The sequence below is a fragment of the Podarcis melisellensis genome (assembly GCF_964234715.1).
Source record: "Podarcis melisellensis genome assembly, chromosome: 1".
NCBI lineage: Eukaryota > Metazoa > Chordata > Lepidosauria > Squamata > Lacertidae > Podarcis > Podarcis melisellensis.
In genome coordinates this window covers 57,287,702-57,304,579 of record NC_138528.1, presented here as the reverse complement: position 1 = coordinate 57,304,579, position 16,878 = coordinate 57,287,702, and the positions used below count along the sequence as shown (strand labels likewise).

The window sequence follows — 16,878 nt, the reverse complement described above, 5'->3', positions numbered from 1 at the left end:
TCCGGCTGAGACGTCTCTTGCTTCCTCTGTCTTCCACTGGGCTCCTCTCCGCTTCTCCCTTCTCCTCCCCTTTGCTTGATTAAGGTAACCCCCTTTTGAGAATCCTCTGACTCGCTGCTCAGACTCGTGGATTCCCTCAGAATTCCGTCATCTTCTTCCTCATCCTTCTGCCCCTCCTCCCACTCGCTCTCCGTCTCCTCTGTCATCTCCTCCTCTCTCCCAGAAACCCTGACAATTCCACTGCAGGATTGCCATGCTAGGTGATCTGGAGGACAAGGACCCCAGTGCCACAGCAAATCAGCAAAGGGTCTGGCAGAGTTCTCATGTGAAGGCCAAACACACTTATTCATCATGCCTGACCATTAAAAAACAAGTATCCTATCTGGAAGTAGTCCTTGGTGATGGCATGATCTGGCACACACATGCCAGGAACAATCTTCAGTGGTTTCAATCTTGTTCTCGTATACCACCTAGGCAAAAGAATTGCACGTTTCTCATAGAATTAAGGTATTTCATATGGAGGTTTGGGATCTCAGGGGCAATCTAGAGTTGTGTTCCCATGTCTTGGGTATAACACGAAAGACCCTTTCCCTCTTTATAAGCATCAATGAGAACCCTGCTCGAAGATTAACTAATTGCAAATACTGTTATTTAGTACCTTACCCGTTTCCCCCACCCCACCCCCTTTTATATCTGTATGAGATACTAACTGGAGAGTTGCTTCTGCTCTTTCCACAGCTGGGGATGATGAAATTTCCTTTGATCCTGACGACATCATCACAAACATTGAAATGATCGATGACGGCTGGTGGAGGGGAGTGTGCAAAGGCAGATACGGGCTCTTCCCAGCTAATTATGTCGAGCTGAGGCAATAGGAAATAATGTCCTACCATTTATGCCTTAATACCGCGATCATTCGTCTGATTTATTACACTACAAATCATGTTCTTTTTCTTCCGGAGGATGGAGGGGGTCTATACATAATTCCTTTTATATTTAAGATATTTTGCCGATGCTTTTACAAATGTTTATGGGCTCAGAAATCGCTTAATATATTGTAACTCTCGCGTTCCCCACTTCAGCCTGTTGTCATAGGTTTTTAATGCGGTTTGAAAATGGGGGGTTTTCCTTTTGGCCAAATTGGTGATGGTGTTCCCGACAATTTCCAAGGCATTTTTAGCTCTTTCTGATGGCAACTGCATGTCTCATTTTGTAGCTGTTTGTGTGCTGAATTCCCAAGTAATTATGTCCAGCTGCTCTAGTACTCTCACCGTACTCTCAGCTACTCCTTGTCAGCTTCCCAGAGCTCAGCCGTGCAAGTTTATATATCATATTTCCATATATAGGGAACATAGCAGGAGGACCTGAGAGGAGTTGCAGTTGATGGCAATTACTCCATAGGAAAAACCTTTTTACATTGATAATAGGAAGGATCCAGTGCAGATACATTTTTAAAAAATATTTTCTTGAGGACTGCAATCCAGTGGAAAGTTCCCTTGTGCAGCCACCATTCATTCAGTCCAAAAGAGGGTTGATGCCATTGCCATAAGCATTTGTTGTCTTGTGTTCTCCTCCAGTGGAAGCCTCCCAATATATTGGCAAAAGAAAACCCTGCTTTTCTTCTTCTCCCTGTGCCCAGAACACTGTGAGATTTTTTTGGTCCTGAGAGACTTGCCAAGAAGTGACCGTTGTCATTGTCTTGCAAATAGCACCCATCTGCTGCATGCAGTTCATAACACTGCTGCCTTGAAGGTTAAAATGAGGCAATAGGTGTGTACATACATACTGGATTTTTATGATTTGGAAGTGGGAGAAGGCCGGCTGTGTGGTAAGCCGGTTATGCAACCTTATTTCACTCAAGGAATGTTAATAAGAGGAGCTTAAAACCTTGCAGATAATCTCTACTAAGCAATGTGTAGAAAACTACCACCTTTTTTTATAAGTTCAGCTGAAACTGCCAGTAACACAATTCAGTAAAAGTGTGTCTGCCTCTTGCCAAATGTTAAGCTGAAGTTCTTGCTACTACTTCAATGGGACAAGTCAAATATTGGGTTAGTCACTAATTTTGATCACATGAGCATCCCTACCAAAGACGTGTTCAGTGTGTGTGTCCTGTCCATTTCTACTTGACTGGAGGAATTCAGGGAGGAACTGATTGAGCAAGAAAAAGTGAAAAAGTCTCGTAAGTAAGCCCAGTGGAATATTAAAACAATATTTATGTAAAATGGCAGTGTACAGTGTATCTAGGAAGGCGGCCTCAGGGGTGGGATCGTGAGGGGGGGTGTGGAATTAACTAGTTGGGACAATCTTTAAGAAGAATGTCACTTTTACCTGATGTTTCCTTTCCCACTGGTTTCTATTTGTCTCCTGATTGCATTAATAGTATTACATTGGGTTGGGCCGGATTTTATATGCAGTTAATCTTACCAAGTTTTGCATAGGACACCTCATAGGGTACATTATTCCTTTTTTGTAAATTAAATATTCAAATAAAATTTTGGAACCATCTGCAGAGCCTGTTTGTGTGTGTGTTTTAAAGGCTTTATCACATACTGAGCTAGTTTAAAAAAACACACAAAACTCTCTCAGAGTATGTGAGAAAGTCTTGGTCACTCCAACTCTCAATGAGGCATCCACAACCATCGGTAAGCCACATGGACAGCCCAATTCTAGCAGATTTCACCATCCAGGAAGGACTCTAAGGTCAAAGGAGCACAAAGCAGACCCTTACACCTTTGAGCACATTGTCTGCATCCTTGGGTACAGCATAATCAATGTGGTAATTCCACCCATCTCTAGCTCTGTATTCACTAGGGCAACTAAATTGGCCTGGATATGAGCTGCTTCCTCTGCAAAATGTGTAGCTAATACATCAAAGGGCTCAGTGTTATCCAGCAGAGCTTTTTCAGATGGCAAGTGGCCTTGGTGTAGACATGGGGACGGTGAAGGGGACTGTGTGGTCTAAACCACTGAGCCTCTTGGTCTTGCTGATCGGCAGGTCGGCAGTTCGCATCCACGCGACGGAGTGAGCGCCCATTGCTCTGTCCCAGCTTCTGCCAACCTAGCAGTTCAAAAGCACACAAGTGTAAGTAGATAAGTAGGTTCCGCTGCAGCGGGAAGGTAAACTGCATTTCCATGTGCTCTGGTTTCCATCACGGTATTCTATTGCACTAGAAGTGGTTTACTCATGCTGGCCACATGACCCAGAAAGCTGTCTGTGGACAAACGCCAGCTCCCTTGGCCTGAAAGCGAGATGAGCGTCACAACCCCATGGTCGCCTTTGACCGGACTTGACCATCCTTTACCTTTACCTTACCTAAATGGAGAAGCAGCCCCTAGAGCCCTCAAGGGCTGAACAAACTGACCAGTTGGTATGATACCCCCTCCAATCTATAACTTTGGTACACTTGTCAGGGGGCTAGGATTGACGGACCAGATGATACGACTAGGACACACACACACAGACATTCATGTTATGTAATTTATGAAATGGTTCACAACTGGTATATATGGAGGATTTGTGCTTGGCTTAAAGTCAAGTCATTTTCAAGACCCCCTGTGTAAATATATTTTAAAGGTATATACTTTTTTTGTGGGGTGGATGAAGGCAGTATAGCTGTAAATACATTTATTCTACCTGATGAAGCTTCCTAGGTTGCTTCTGTGAAAAACCTGGGGTCCATTTTGCCTATTTGGGAGAATTCCTCATCTCTGTCAGATTTAATGATAGCAGGGGGAGAAAGAGAGAAAATAAATAATTTGGAAACCAGCGGGGTAGCTTACAGACAGCTTAATCAATATGAATCACCCACCAACAACATGATTGTGTTTGTGTCCTCTGATTATTGTATTGAAAAAGCTTGCTCTATTTTTTTGAAAGTCTGTGGTGTATTACTGATAGTTGGCGGCAGCTGCTGTGCAGAATAAACCCATTACATACAATGCTCCCTTGTTGCGTCTGTCATAGTTCTGCCTGGATAGGAAGCTTTTTAAAGCCAAGAATGACACATTTAACATGCAAAGTCACCTTTTCAAGCTCTGGCTCCTACTCTCTGCTGCAAAGCAGCCATGGCTGAGAGCAGTTTTTGCGGCAAACAGGATGGGCCCCTAACAAGTTACTTTTGCCCTAGCCAGCATTCCAGCTAGTGAGTTTGCTGTAGAAAAGGAACGGCTGTAATTATGATCTCTTGGGACATGATGGTGGTATTTTTGAGGATAGGCATCTTTACAATTACAGGTTCCTCTTCTTACCTTTAAAATGTACAAACACATAGTATCTTCTGAAGATTGCAGAAGCCTGAAACTTGAAAGGATAGTCAGTGAAAACATCCAGACCCTGTAAAACCTAGCTGATAGAAGAAAGTGCTATGAAGACATAAATCTCATATTGTAGCAGGCTGAGATCCCAAAAATGTGGCTTCACTAGTAAAGACCCTGGAATTTTTAACTGTTTCAACACAAACTTGTGTTTATTTGCTAGCACTGCCAATAAAATAAAGACTCCCTGGGGGAAAGGTTTTTGTTACATTGTATGTTAAGAGTGAATACAACTCCCTCTGCTGTTTGTGTTCTTCCAGTACAACCACTAACTCGGTCTGACCCACCCTCCTTTACACATTAACAGAATAAAATTCTGAAGGTTTCAATAGCCTGCGAAGAAAAACAGAGCGCAATCTTGGCTGTGGTGCTCAACACTGGGAGTAACCTAGCATAGTTTTTTTTTCTTGAGAGTGTCCAGCCAATCTTAAAGCATTTCTGTGCTGCATTTTATAAAGCCCCTCTTTAAGCTGCTACTTTATTTTTAGCTTGCACAGATGGCAAGATTTAAGGGGATGGTGAAGAATGTTCTTGCATCCAATTTATTTTATATAAAGCCTTGAGGCTGAGGAGAATTGTTAAGGGGTGGGGGTTGGGGAATCCATTACCCAATGTGTTTAATTTTCAAATGTGGTTTGGAACTGGGGAGAAATGAATCATGGTTTGGAGACTGCTTGCACCTACCTCAGTGGTGGGTTTGCACATCTTGCTCCTCCATTCTTTTCTTTCCCTTGCAGTCTTCCTTTTCCCTCCAGGAAAAATAAGAAATTTCAGATTTCAAAAGCGAAACCCTTGAGGCTGGTCAGCAGGAGACTGGGCTGCAAGGAATGCTTCCCAAGCCAACCATTTCTCCTTCAGATGTTTCTGTTTCAGTGGATAGAAGTAATTACTCCCTGTTAAAGCAGGCTCATATTCAAAGCCATTTTGTTTCACTCAGAAAAACTAAACTAATTCAATAAATAGACACATTAAGCAAACTGGATTTTAACATGAAAGTTACTAATGAACAGTGTAAACAGGGCTAGCAGAAGAGAAAGGAAGTCCATAGTTGGCACCACTACCTTTCCAAGCAGAAACATGAGCTTCCATAATGTGATTATGTTGGCCTCTTTTAAAATCTATGATAGCAAATGATTAGCGGATTTCAGTTATGCTTTTAACCAGTTGAGTAAATAATTTATAAACAGCACTGCTGGATGAAAATTGGTTAAAGTGCTTTTGAATTGTCTAAATCAACAGCTACGTGACCAGTGACTTCTCAGCAGATGGTTTAAGATGATTTAATATGACAAGTGAATTATAGTGCAATCCAGTGCTTCAGTTGCATGGTCTGGAGGGCTTTAGGATCTGCTCTATGTCTCCAGGGATGGAGTATTTTGGATGTGCAACAGCCAGAGACTCTGCTGATGGATTGCCAAAGGGCTGCAAGGCCAACACACCCCACAAATAAAAGGGTAGGGGAGAAGGCTCTTGACATTTCACAAATCTGTTGCTACTCCTGTGCAGAATGATGTAGTCTGATAGCCTGAGGTGGAAGGGGAATGTGGGCAGCAGTGTTTGTTTGGGCAACGACCAGCAGGTCCAGGCAAATCAGAAAGGAAAGGTGTGGCTGGATAGCATCACAGAATCATAGAAATGCAGAGTTGGAAGGGACCTTGAGGGTCAACTTGTCTAACTTCCTGCAGTGCAGGAAACATAGGACAGAAACATAAGAGCTCTGCTACATCAGGCCAAAGGCCCATCTAATCAAGCTTCCTGCTCTTCCAGCAGCCAACCAGAAGACCACGCCCAGCAGCATTCTCCCCAGTTGTAATTCCTAGCAATTCATATTTAGAGGCCTATCGCCTCTGGTAGTGGGAGCAGGCATCAAGGCAAGTAGCTAGAATAATGCTTAAAAGCCAACCAGGCCATAAGTGGTCACTGTGCTCTAGAACCTCCCAGCCTTTTCTTAGTGGGAAATCATAGCCAGGCTTTGCACCTGGGATCTCCTGCAAGCAAAACACATGTTGTTTCAAAGCAGCAGGGTTGGTTGTGCAGCTCTTTTTGTCCATATACAGCTGTGGGAAGGTATTCTTCCATGGTGCATCCTTCCCTGAGCTGCTGTGTCTCATCTATCCTACCTCACTGTGGTGGTTATTGTTTTGTTTGTTTGTTTGAGGATACAATGGATGAGGGAGAACCGTGTATGCAGCCTTGAGCTCTCTGGAGGAAAGACAGGATATCGGTGTAGCAAATAAACAAACAACTGCTGGGGGAGCAGCTGGTGTTGCTACATTCCCTGTGGTTTGGTGTGCTGCCAATCCCTTCTCAGGTAACTGGAAGCATTGTAAACTTGCAGGCAGGCTCATTGGCTACCAAGAACACCAACAAACTGTCAGGCTTACAGCTCAGATTAATTTTGTTCATGAATGGGATAAGTGAGGGGAACTCATTGTAAATTACGGTGTAATGGGTTCCAGTCCAATCTCCTTGTATAATTAGAGCAGGATAAAAATAGCCCAGCACGTTTTCAGGTGTGTTTTGAAATGCTCAGACCAGTGGTTCCTAGAAAGTACAAGGATGGCACTTCATAGACTTTCTTCCACTTTCCCCTACAATTTGTACTTTGATAGAACAAATTGCTGTAGCGATTGGCTCATCCGTCCCATTGTCAGTCAAATTCTCACTAATGGATTGTGGCCTCTTTAGCTATTGCTTCTAGCATTAGTTACAATTCATTTTGTTGATGTTTTTATAAAAAGTTGAATACTTCTGCCTGGTTCTATGCAGGCATTTAATTTCAGGAAGCTTGGGCACATCTAAATCTGCATAGGGTTAGTTTGATTATATGTAAGATTATGTACTGCAGTGGTGCTTATTTGGGAATCACAATTCTGGAACATTGTTTCTGCTCCTGCTAGTCTAATGTGTGAGATGCAGGAGAGCAGATGCGCTTATACATGCAAATAAATATAGGCTATGTCATAGGTAGGCAACTAAGGCTCGGGGGAAAAGATCCGGCCCAATCGCCTTCTAAATCCGGCTTGCGAATCAGCATGTTTTTACATGAGTAGAATGTGTCCTTTTATTTAAAATGCACCTCTGGGTTATTTGTGGGGCCTGCCTGGTGTTTTTACATGCATAGAATGTGTGCCTTAATGCATGCATCTGGGGGTTATTTGTGGGGCTTGGGAATTCGTTCATTCCCCCCCCTCGAAAAAAATATAGTCCGGCCCCCCACAAGGTCGGCGGGACAGTGGACCAGCGTCCTGCTGAAAAAGTTTGCTGACCCCTGGCTATGCACACCTATAAAATACACACAAGCAGAAAGAAACAGACTTTGCAGCATAAGCATATCCCAACATTACAGATATATGGAAATGAGCTGTTCCAGATAGGGCTGTGTGCTCCTTGAGGCAGTTTGCTCTAGCTGTAACTGTTCAGTGGAAAAGGAACTGCATGTTCAAATACATGTTATGTACACATTTGACTTATTGTTTAAATTTAAACTAATATTCCATTAGTGTTTATTATGATTCTATATTATAAAATATAAGTGATACTAAGTATAATGTCCTAGTCAAAACAACAAAAACAAAGCAAAACCACCACCACCACCCTGGTTTACCTTGGGTCAGTTGTACTCTCAGCCTAAGCAACCTCACAATATTTGTGAAGGGGGGCCTGTGGAGAGGAGAGAAAATGTCTACTACTGTACCTTGAGCTTCTTGGAAGAAAGGCAGGATACAATAAATGAAATAAATAAATCAAAATGACCACGAGGGTTGTCACTAAGAATCTCATTAGTTTTCCCCTCATCCATTCTTTCTTAATCTTTAGGGGAAAGCAACATGTTCTGCTCACCACCAGAAGAAGATCCCCTTCTTTCCTATGTTCCCCCCTCCATTGAAAAGGGGCAAGGTATCAAATGCACACATAGGTTGGGAGTGCTGAAAATATTCCTAGCATTTCAAACCTAAAGAAAGCATGGCATCTGAAATGGAATACTGGATTAATGGATCTGATCCTGTGGAAGTGGGTATGTGGAGTGTTATAAACATACACATTCTTACCTAAGCCAAGCCACCTTCTCTGCTTCCTGTATCTGACAAACAACAATGACCCTGCACAGAAGTTTTTAAAGGCTATTTTGCTTTGAACCATAGACTCTCAAGCTGTTTCAAAATCAGTTTGCTATGCACCCATGTTCTATAGCAAGCTGGTTTTGAAACTCCCTTCAAAGTAAAGTATCAAACATTGGGCTAGAGTATTACAAGCCCCTTGCATAATTACCCTAAGCAGTACCTAGATCCCACTGAGTATTCCCCATTTCCAACTAAAAAATCCATCCACCATAATGCTCCTAAGCAACCTTCTGGAAAATTATGTTTCCACAAACAAAATGGCCTTCCTACTGCATACCAACTTGCTACAATGGAGACTGACATAAAAAACACACACGTAAAAATTAAATGAGACTTGCATCCCTTCTCTTTCACAACATAAAACAGGAAATGTCACACACACACACACACACACACACACACACTCCTATGCATAGCTTGTTTTCTTAAAAAAATATACCCAAATCAGTAGGCTCCCAACTGCATTTTGCTCTAAATATGTCACATCTACTTATTTAAATAGGAGATTCTTAATCACATGCTGGGACTTTACCACTGAAACCAATTAGAGTTAAATTGCAAACTTATTAGTCTCTGGGACAGCATCCCATGGGACCATAGGGCACTGTGGATTTCTCCCTCCATGGATGGAAAGCCCTGAGTTGAGCAGGCTTGCCCCAGACATATCCTCCAGCTCTTGCAACTGTCCCTTCACCATCACTAGTACGCTGACAATGGAGAGGGCAAAATGAATGCATGACTGGAGTGGGTAAGGGAAGGCTTTTAATCTGCTCCTTCCAAAGCTCCTTCCTTCTCCCAAGCAGACCCCCAGAAGAGAGTGGCCCTGGAACAGGTTTACTTCCTTTCCCATTGGGAGCAATACAAAAACTAGAAACAACAACATGGAAACCACAAAGCTGATGGAAGGAAAAAAGAAAATGTGGACCTACCTTCTGCTCTGTTGCCACAAGCTCACCTGGGCTTTTGACTGGGTGATTTGTCTGCCTTTAATTCTCCCCCCTTTTCGATAGCTCTGTAACTTGTAAATATATTTATTTAAAAGATGCACTGGTTGCCTTTTAGGGCACTATTCTCCAAACCTACTTCAATGCTATATTAAAATACAAAATTTTAAAATATATATGTTCAAATAATAGGTTAGTAAAATAAATGTGTTTTTTATTTTTTAAAAACCAGATTCCTTTATAATTTATTGTTTGAAAACTTTATATATATTGTTCCCTGACTTGTCAAACAATTGCCACTAGGAGTCAGCGTAGCTATCTGTAAAGAGCTTGAGTTTGATACGTAACAGCGACGTGTACACTGTTAAATTAAGATCTGCATAAAAGTACAGAAATTATATCCCTACGTACTGAACAGATGTTGTACATATTTGTTATTGGGAAACAACTGAAACACAATTTTATTTGAATTTTTTATTTCATTTTGGTGACTCATCAAGTCACAGCTTTATTAGAGAGGGCTGCAAAATAATGTTTTGATTCCCCCCCCCCCAACATTTAGCAATTTAATTTTTTGTTAAGCTGTGCACTGATGGACTTCTTGATCCAGAATACAAGGCACTGTAACTACAATACATGGATGTTGAAATGGTATTTCTCATCAAAAGATCAACAGTTTGTAACATGATTTGTACAAGTCAGGTTCAAAGTGTCCGAGGCCCGCACTTCATCCTTGTATTTACCGCGTTCTGATGTACAATTTCAGTATACAACTCATGGTCAGTGCTGGTACTGTTCTTGAGTATTATCCTGTTGATGCAAGTCTTCACTCTGTGCTGTAAGGTGGCCAATGCAATATGTTTGAAATTAACCAGTTTCCTGAATGAAAAAGCTTTAACAAAGATGTGTAAATTACTACCTGGAACCATACCCAGCACTAGTAATTCCATAGCATGGTGCGAGGCTAGTTATATTATTATTATTATTACAAAATAATAATGTGTGCAGGTATAACTGTATCTATAGCTAGATCAAGATATCCATGTATCTTGGCAGTTAGAATAACTGAATACAATTAAACACTGAAGAAAACAAAGCTACAGAATCCTTTGAATATCAGACACAATGGACATAGACCAGAAACCCATGCATGGGAGAAAACTAAACTTCTAAACAAAGCCAAATCCCATCTATTATGGAACATAAATTTCATAACTGCATTAAGGCATTTTCTTCCATGAATCTTCAGAATTTAAACCAAGGACAGCAAAACCTGTGGCCTCCCAAGTGTTTTTGTCCTCAAACTTCCACCAGCCCCACCTTGCATGGGCCACGGTCAAGGATGATGAAAACTGGCGTTCAGCATTTTTGGGGGGGCCTCAGGTTCCCCACATCTGACTTAAAGGGAAAAAAGGTGGGGGGAATCAAATGAAGAAACAGACAGCTTAGAATATTCAACATTCTTCCCATGATAAGGGAAATGCAATCCTTCCATAGGAATTGATGAACTCCAATTGCAGAATACGAGTGATGGAAGCATCACGCACTTACACCTGAACTGCGTTAGGAAATAAGCTTCTGTTTCCCGATTCCCCTTTCTGACTATAATTCTCTATATGCAAAAGGGGAGCGGGAAAGGCCTTCATTTAGCTTCACATTTAGTAAAATGCCTTCATGCAGCGCACAGTTAAACTTTGGAATACTCTCGCGCAGGAGGCTGCGACAGCCACCAACTTGAATGGCTTTTAAAGAGGATCAGGCAAACGGTAAAGGAGATATGCTTGGAATAAAGGCGTCAAAATGGTCTGCTGTTAAATCTCTTGTCCAATAGGGCAGGCAGTCCCTTCCTCCTCCACACGGTCAGCACGCTGAGAGGGAAGAGCAGAGGTGGGCCTTCTGTGCAATTGCGCTGCTACTTATTTGCAGCCCAGTGAACGTGAGAACCTTTGAGTCACAGCCCTTGCGTCTCTTTCGTAAGGTGCCTTAAAATGGGGGCCTTTCACTAAACTATAATGATTTAACATCTGAAATGCCAACTAATTGTCCTTTGGGAAGCTCAGAACACTGAAATCACTACAATCAGGGGAGAAAAAAAGATTGCTAAAACATCCATCAAGAACTCAAATCACCCTTACACAAACGTGTGTTCTCTCATATTTCTACAACACACATTTCTCATCTGAAATTCGGATTTGGACTCCACAATAATGATAAGTAGTCAGATATCTTGTGGGAGCTAAATTAAAGGTAACTGGAACAGTTTTTTAAAAAAGAAATATTAAACAGCAAGTTTTGGCAACTCTTTTCAAAAACAAAAGATTCAGACTGTTCTTACTGTTTGTAATCAGAACCACAACCTTAGTGCAATATTATATTTATTTCTTACAGTAATTTTGGTTGCCATACAAGAGTAGTAAGGATTAGGGAAAGTGCAAGTTACAGGAGCTTGATTTTGTTGTCATCAATTTGAAATAAGAGGAATTAAAGCACAAAAATTACAGCAACAAAGATAACATGAACACAAGTTGTTACACAAACTATAGCGAGAAACATTACTATCTAGAAAATAAAATAAATGTAATGGAAAAATTATCAGTATTAGAGGCTCATACACAGAGTCATTGCCAGATCAACTGGGTAATGCTTGTTTGTAAAGGAACTCAGAATCAGAAAATCACTTTTATTAACTTAGGTACCACAAATAGTTAGCTTTTGTGATATGTAAATTCTGTAAATCAACAGTCACATTTAGTCATTTTATAATATATGAATTAAAACTTAAAATGTTCCCAGACACCCAGGGAATAGAGTCTGTGCAGTTATACACAATTTACATCTTGTGTGATTTTGGTATTGTATACACAAATATTACAGAAACTAGGCATGTAAATGCAATTTATTTAAATTACAGTATATAAACAAAAGTTGTTCCTAAAACCTGGAATATCATTAAGAAGATTATCTCTAACACCTTATTTTGCACCATCATAGTAGCAGGAGATTAGAAGGGCCATTCCTGCTCCCAACATTTTCGAAACTGATAAAAATGCTAGGAGGCAACTGTATCTGTTACTATTGCTTTCTGTGATAAAACCATCAAACAGTACTAAAGACTACTTCCTCTTGGCAAAGGTGTATTTTATTGATAAAAGCAGTTCCTTGTAGGCCCTATTACTCTTTCAATCATAAGACACAATGTAAAAATAAACTATTTCATTAGCTCTTTGATGTTTAAATCTCTTTTCTACTAATTCTATTGTACCTACTATGTAAGTGCCTGAAAGAGATACATATCTAAGAGACCCCTTTTGAGAAAGGGATTACCATCACTTGTAACTTCGGTGTACACCATCATAAGATATTCAACAGTAAAAGGGTATGATTAACAGCAGCTTAGAAATAATTCTCTCTATTTTCTTTTCCTACCATGTGTCCTGTTTGTATTTCCTGGCACATATTGTAGAGGTAACACCAACTGCATTCAAAGAAGCAAAAAGGAGCATGGCGTTCGTGGTTTATTTACTGAATTCTGCAATATCACCAAATGGAAGACAATGATGGCTGAATTATCATTTTCTTTTTTACACCCCCACCACCACAAAAAAGTATTTGATGGCTTTTCATAGCCACTGAATATATGAATGTCATCCTCTACATAATCCATATAATTATGGAAATTTCAGGACTTTTGCATTTAAACTAGATTTTAATTATAAGGTTACTTGGAACTTTCAAATGCAAATAGGAACCTGTGAAGGATACAACAACAGATGTTAAGTCAAAAGACCAGTTTTTGCAGAAAGTGAAGTGGGGGGGGGAGAAGAGAGAGATGAATATTAGTTTTCATAATTAACCACTGCATTGTTAATTGTAACCATGTTTGAAGAAACACTCATCTTCTGAAGAAGTTCTAGCAAAGATAGAAAATATAACACAGCTCTGCTGGTTCAGATGCATCCAAATGAGGTTGATTTAAAAAGGTCAAGACTTAATAATTATTCCACAGAAATAGTAGTAAACCACAAAAGTTTTATTTTATTTTTTTAAATTTCTAGCATTGAAGTGGCACAAAGGCTGCCCAGTAGACCAGCCACTTATATTCTTAAAATATTGTGCTTATAAACTATCTGTACAACTATTTAAACTTGCAGTAAAGAAAGATATTGAAATTGCTAAATTTTATGTACTAGTTCTAGACCTAATTAGACACTTCGTTGTGAGAAAATATAATTAGAGATAGGCTGGGACGTATTAAGGAAAGAATTTAGATGCCTTCCAAAAATATGAGGCCTTCTGAAAGTTAAGTAGTTTGATGACTGAGTAACCACTTATGATTTAACCTTCTGTTATAGGCTGAAGTCTTCAGGAAGGCGGGAACCACAAAATTCATAATGTGTATTACTTACAGTGGGAGAGAGAATAAGCTGGGGGAATACTGCTAATCTCCATAGGCTACAAAATCTCTAAATATATATCCCACAATAAAGACTATCATTCTAAGAATGCATTCCAACCAATTCATAGCCATTTCATTGGTTTTCAACTCAATGTCAAATAAACTCAACCCAAGTTGTGAGAACAAATGTATTCTCCTGCAATGCTGCTCTAGTTCATGCAGCAATGCAGAAGTGAACTTTGGGATTTTTGATTTTCAGTCAAACTGAAGCCAAAGTCAAACAAGTCAAACTGAAGGTGTGCCAACTTTAGGCGGCTGACGTGTTTTTGGCACCCTGAATATTTGTTGGAATGGGGTCAGGCCCTCTCAATGTTGAGTGGGTTGCATTTTGCAGCATCAGTGGCTGGCTCCTCCACAGCACTTGGCCTCCTCCAGGTGTCATTATAGTGCGCATTGCCTGTGACACGACGTGTGTGTGCGCCACGCAAGACATCACACGTGTACAAAGCATGCCAGAACCCCTCAATCTGGTGGGCAACGTGGCGCCTCTGAACTGAAGCTAACTTGAATTTTTAGAAATTGTTCCTTGCATCTCTAATAGGTGCCCACCAGGTTTCTGAAAAAAACCACCTGCATCTTGCTTATAGTTTCAGTTTCTGCAGGCAATCACTTTTAGATTTTCCTCTTCCTGGTGCCATAAAAGACTAATGCCAACACATAAAGATACACTTCTGCATGTAAAAACAGGCTTTGTGCCACGTGGATTCAGCAAGAGCAGAAAGATGATCTTTTGAGATGGAAAATCCCACCCTATGCACAGTTGTGAACATAGCTTGTGCAAAGGTTTGTGCATTCACATGCAGAACTGTAGAAACAATATATATTGTTCTTTTATTTATACTTTGGATCATAGCAGTAACTGAGTCCCTCGCCACACGTGATCACTTTGACACAGCAAAAGCAATCGGTGCATAAAAATACTTTTCTTTGCATGAGCAGCTCATTCAGATCTGAATCTAACTGTGTGGGAGGGCAAAAATTAATGAAAGCTGTGTGACTAGTTACAAAGGATGACAAGAACTAAATTCATTAGAGATAAACCAAGGAATGTAATAAACAAGGCAAAAGGATGTCAGAAAGTTGTTTGTTTTTTGAAATCTCTGCTTCTACAACCCCACAAATGTATTGATTTTTAATTAAAACCAGTAAATGTGCTATGAAAAAATGTGCATGTTAGTATGGTGTCTAATTGGCAGAAGTGAGAATCAAAACAGGAGGACCTACAGGAGCCATGGAACTGAGTGCAATGGGCATGTGGAATGACTGGGGGGGTGGGGAGAGCAGAAATTGCAAAAAGAGCTGGACATAATACTTTATTGTGAAAGGAGAAACACCAATATGTTTCAAATCAAAAAGAAACTGGCACAGTATTGTTCAGGCAGAAGGGCATTTCTGAAGGGCAGGAAAATAATTCATGAATACCAAAGGATGAATGTTATTCCCATGCCCCATAAATAAAAATACTGTAATAATTTTAGAAATAATTTCAGTAAGACCAGAGCTTACACACACACACATATATATTTAAAAATTAGCATTTTCCCCCTTTCCTTATTCTCTCCCCTTTCTTCCTTCCTCTTTGAAATATATAGTCCCTTTAATAACATACATTTACTTGGGGCTGCTCCCGGGCACCAAACTTACAATCTACACTCTTGCATATCAAAAACTCTAGCAATCAACTGATGCTTCAATTTAGTGGTACTCTTGGGGAGCCAAGGCATTTGGGGTGTTTCAGTACCAGCCCATCTCTATTTATAACAAAGGTATGTGAGGCAAGCGCAGCCATTCTTATCTGTCCAGTAGCTGTTTCAAGGCTCTTTCTATGTTCATTCTGTGACCAACTCTAGTCACTCCAAGGTCTATCAAGTCTTCCTTCTGAAGGTTTGGTAAGTGAGTGCCATCTATTTCATTATCCATAAAGGTCTCTTTATGTTCACCTAAGTTTAAACTCTCCAACCAATCTGCCACATCTGGCTTGGTCCACAGGTGGACAGGCTTAGTTGTAAAAGGCTTATTTGATATTGGCTGTTGCAAGATTGAGGGAGAAGGAGACCTGCTGCGCCCTGTGTTCAAAGCGAAGAGGTCCCCCGAAGGAGGCTGGCTGGGTAGGCTAAAAACATCGGAAAGTGTTGGAGAAGGAGATGCAACTGGAGCAGCAGCAGTCAGAGGAGCTGGCATGATGTCCTTACTTATTTCTGTTGGTGAAACCACTGGGCTTGGAGCATGTCTTGCTCCTGGTGTCCTACTATCATAGTCTGGGGATCTGCTCTGCAGTGTGATTGGCTGGCTAGTCCCAGGCCGGACAGTAAAAGTGATGGTTGAACTTCGAGTACCTGAGACAGTGCTCATGACTTCTGTGCCCCTGAAATAAACAAATAAAAATGAACAGGAAATATTCAGACTCTCCACGTATTAAAAATACAAATCAGCTCATTGCTAACTTATGACACAATTACGTATTAAATATATATATAAATGCCAAAGAGATACCATACGACAATAGTGGCAGAAAACTATGAGCAAGCTTTACAAATATTTTAAAAGTCAAAGACAATCTCAAATATGCTGCTAAAAATTAACTCTAGCCACTGAATCATTGCCCCAAAGAGCATTATGGTAGCAGAAGGCGTTTAAGTGTGGTGAATCTCACAAGACAGTTCCAAAACTGGACAAAACAACCAAGGATGCTTTTCTGTGTCATTGTTCTAATTTGTTGCACAGATGATGCACTAAGGAAAGTACATCTAAGAGATCACAGCAGGGTACAGAAGAGGAGGCAGTTCCCAAGGTAAGTTATATGCTGAAACCAGTCTTGCTAAGCATAGGCCAGAGTCCTAGAAGAACTAAGTTCTGATGCTTGGGAACTTTACCTTCAGGAGACAGACCATTGTGTTTTGAACTAGCTGAATGCTCTTAGTACAGTGACCTGGCTCACCAGGGGTAGTCCTACGCATTGCCAGAGCAAGCGGTGACCCGCCCCCAGGACACACCCCTTCTTCCGCCCCTGATCCTATGTACAGTATATTAAGAGACC

General features: G+C 40.7%; 2 protein-coding genes across 8 annotated transcripts in view; one reads left to right on the top strand and one right to left on the bottom strand.

Moving 5' to 3' along the window:
* CTTN (cortactin) overlaps positions 1-2,508 on the top strand; it is a 38,432-nt gene extending 35,924 nt beyond the window's left edge. For both annotated transcript variants that reach the window (XM_081891732.1, XM_081891731.1), the window contains one exon: positions 739-2,508. In XM_081891732.1, coding sequence (XP_081747858.1) covers positions 739-875 — 137 coding nt within the window. In that variant the 3' untranslated portion in view covers positions 876-2,508. The remainder of the gene's footprint in view (positions 1-738) is intronic.
* A 9,235-nt stretch (positions 2,509-11,743) lies between these two features.
* The window catches only part of SHANK2 (SH3 and multiple ankyrin repeat domains 2), a 334,933-nt gene continuing 329,798 nt past the window's right edge, over positions 11,744-16,878 (bottom strand). For all 6 annotated transcript variants that reach the window (XM_081891148.1, XM_081891150.1, XM_081891145.1 and 3 more), the window contains one exon: positions 11,744-16,206. In XM_081891148.1, coding sequence (XP_081747274.1) covers positions 15,633-16,206 — 574 coding nt within the window. In that variant the 3' untranslated portion in view covers positions 11,744-15,632. The remainder of the gene's footprint in view (positions 16,207-16,878) is intronic.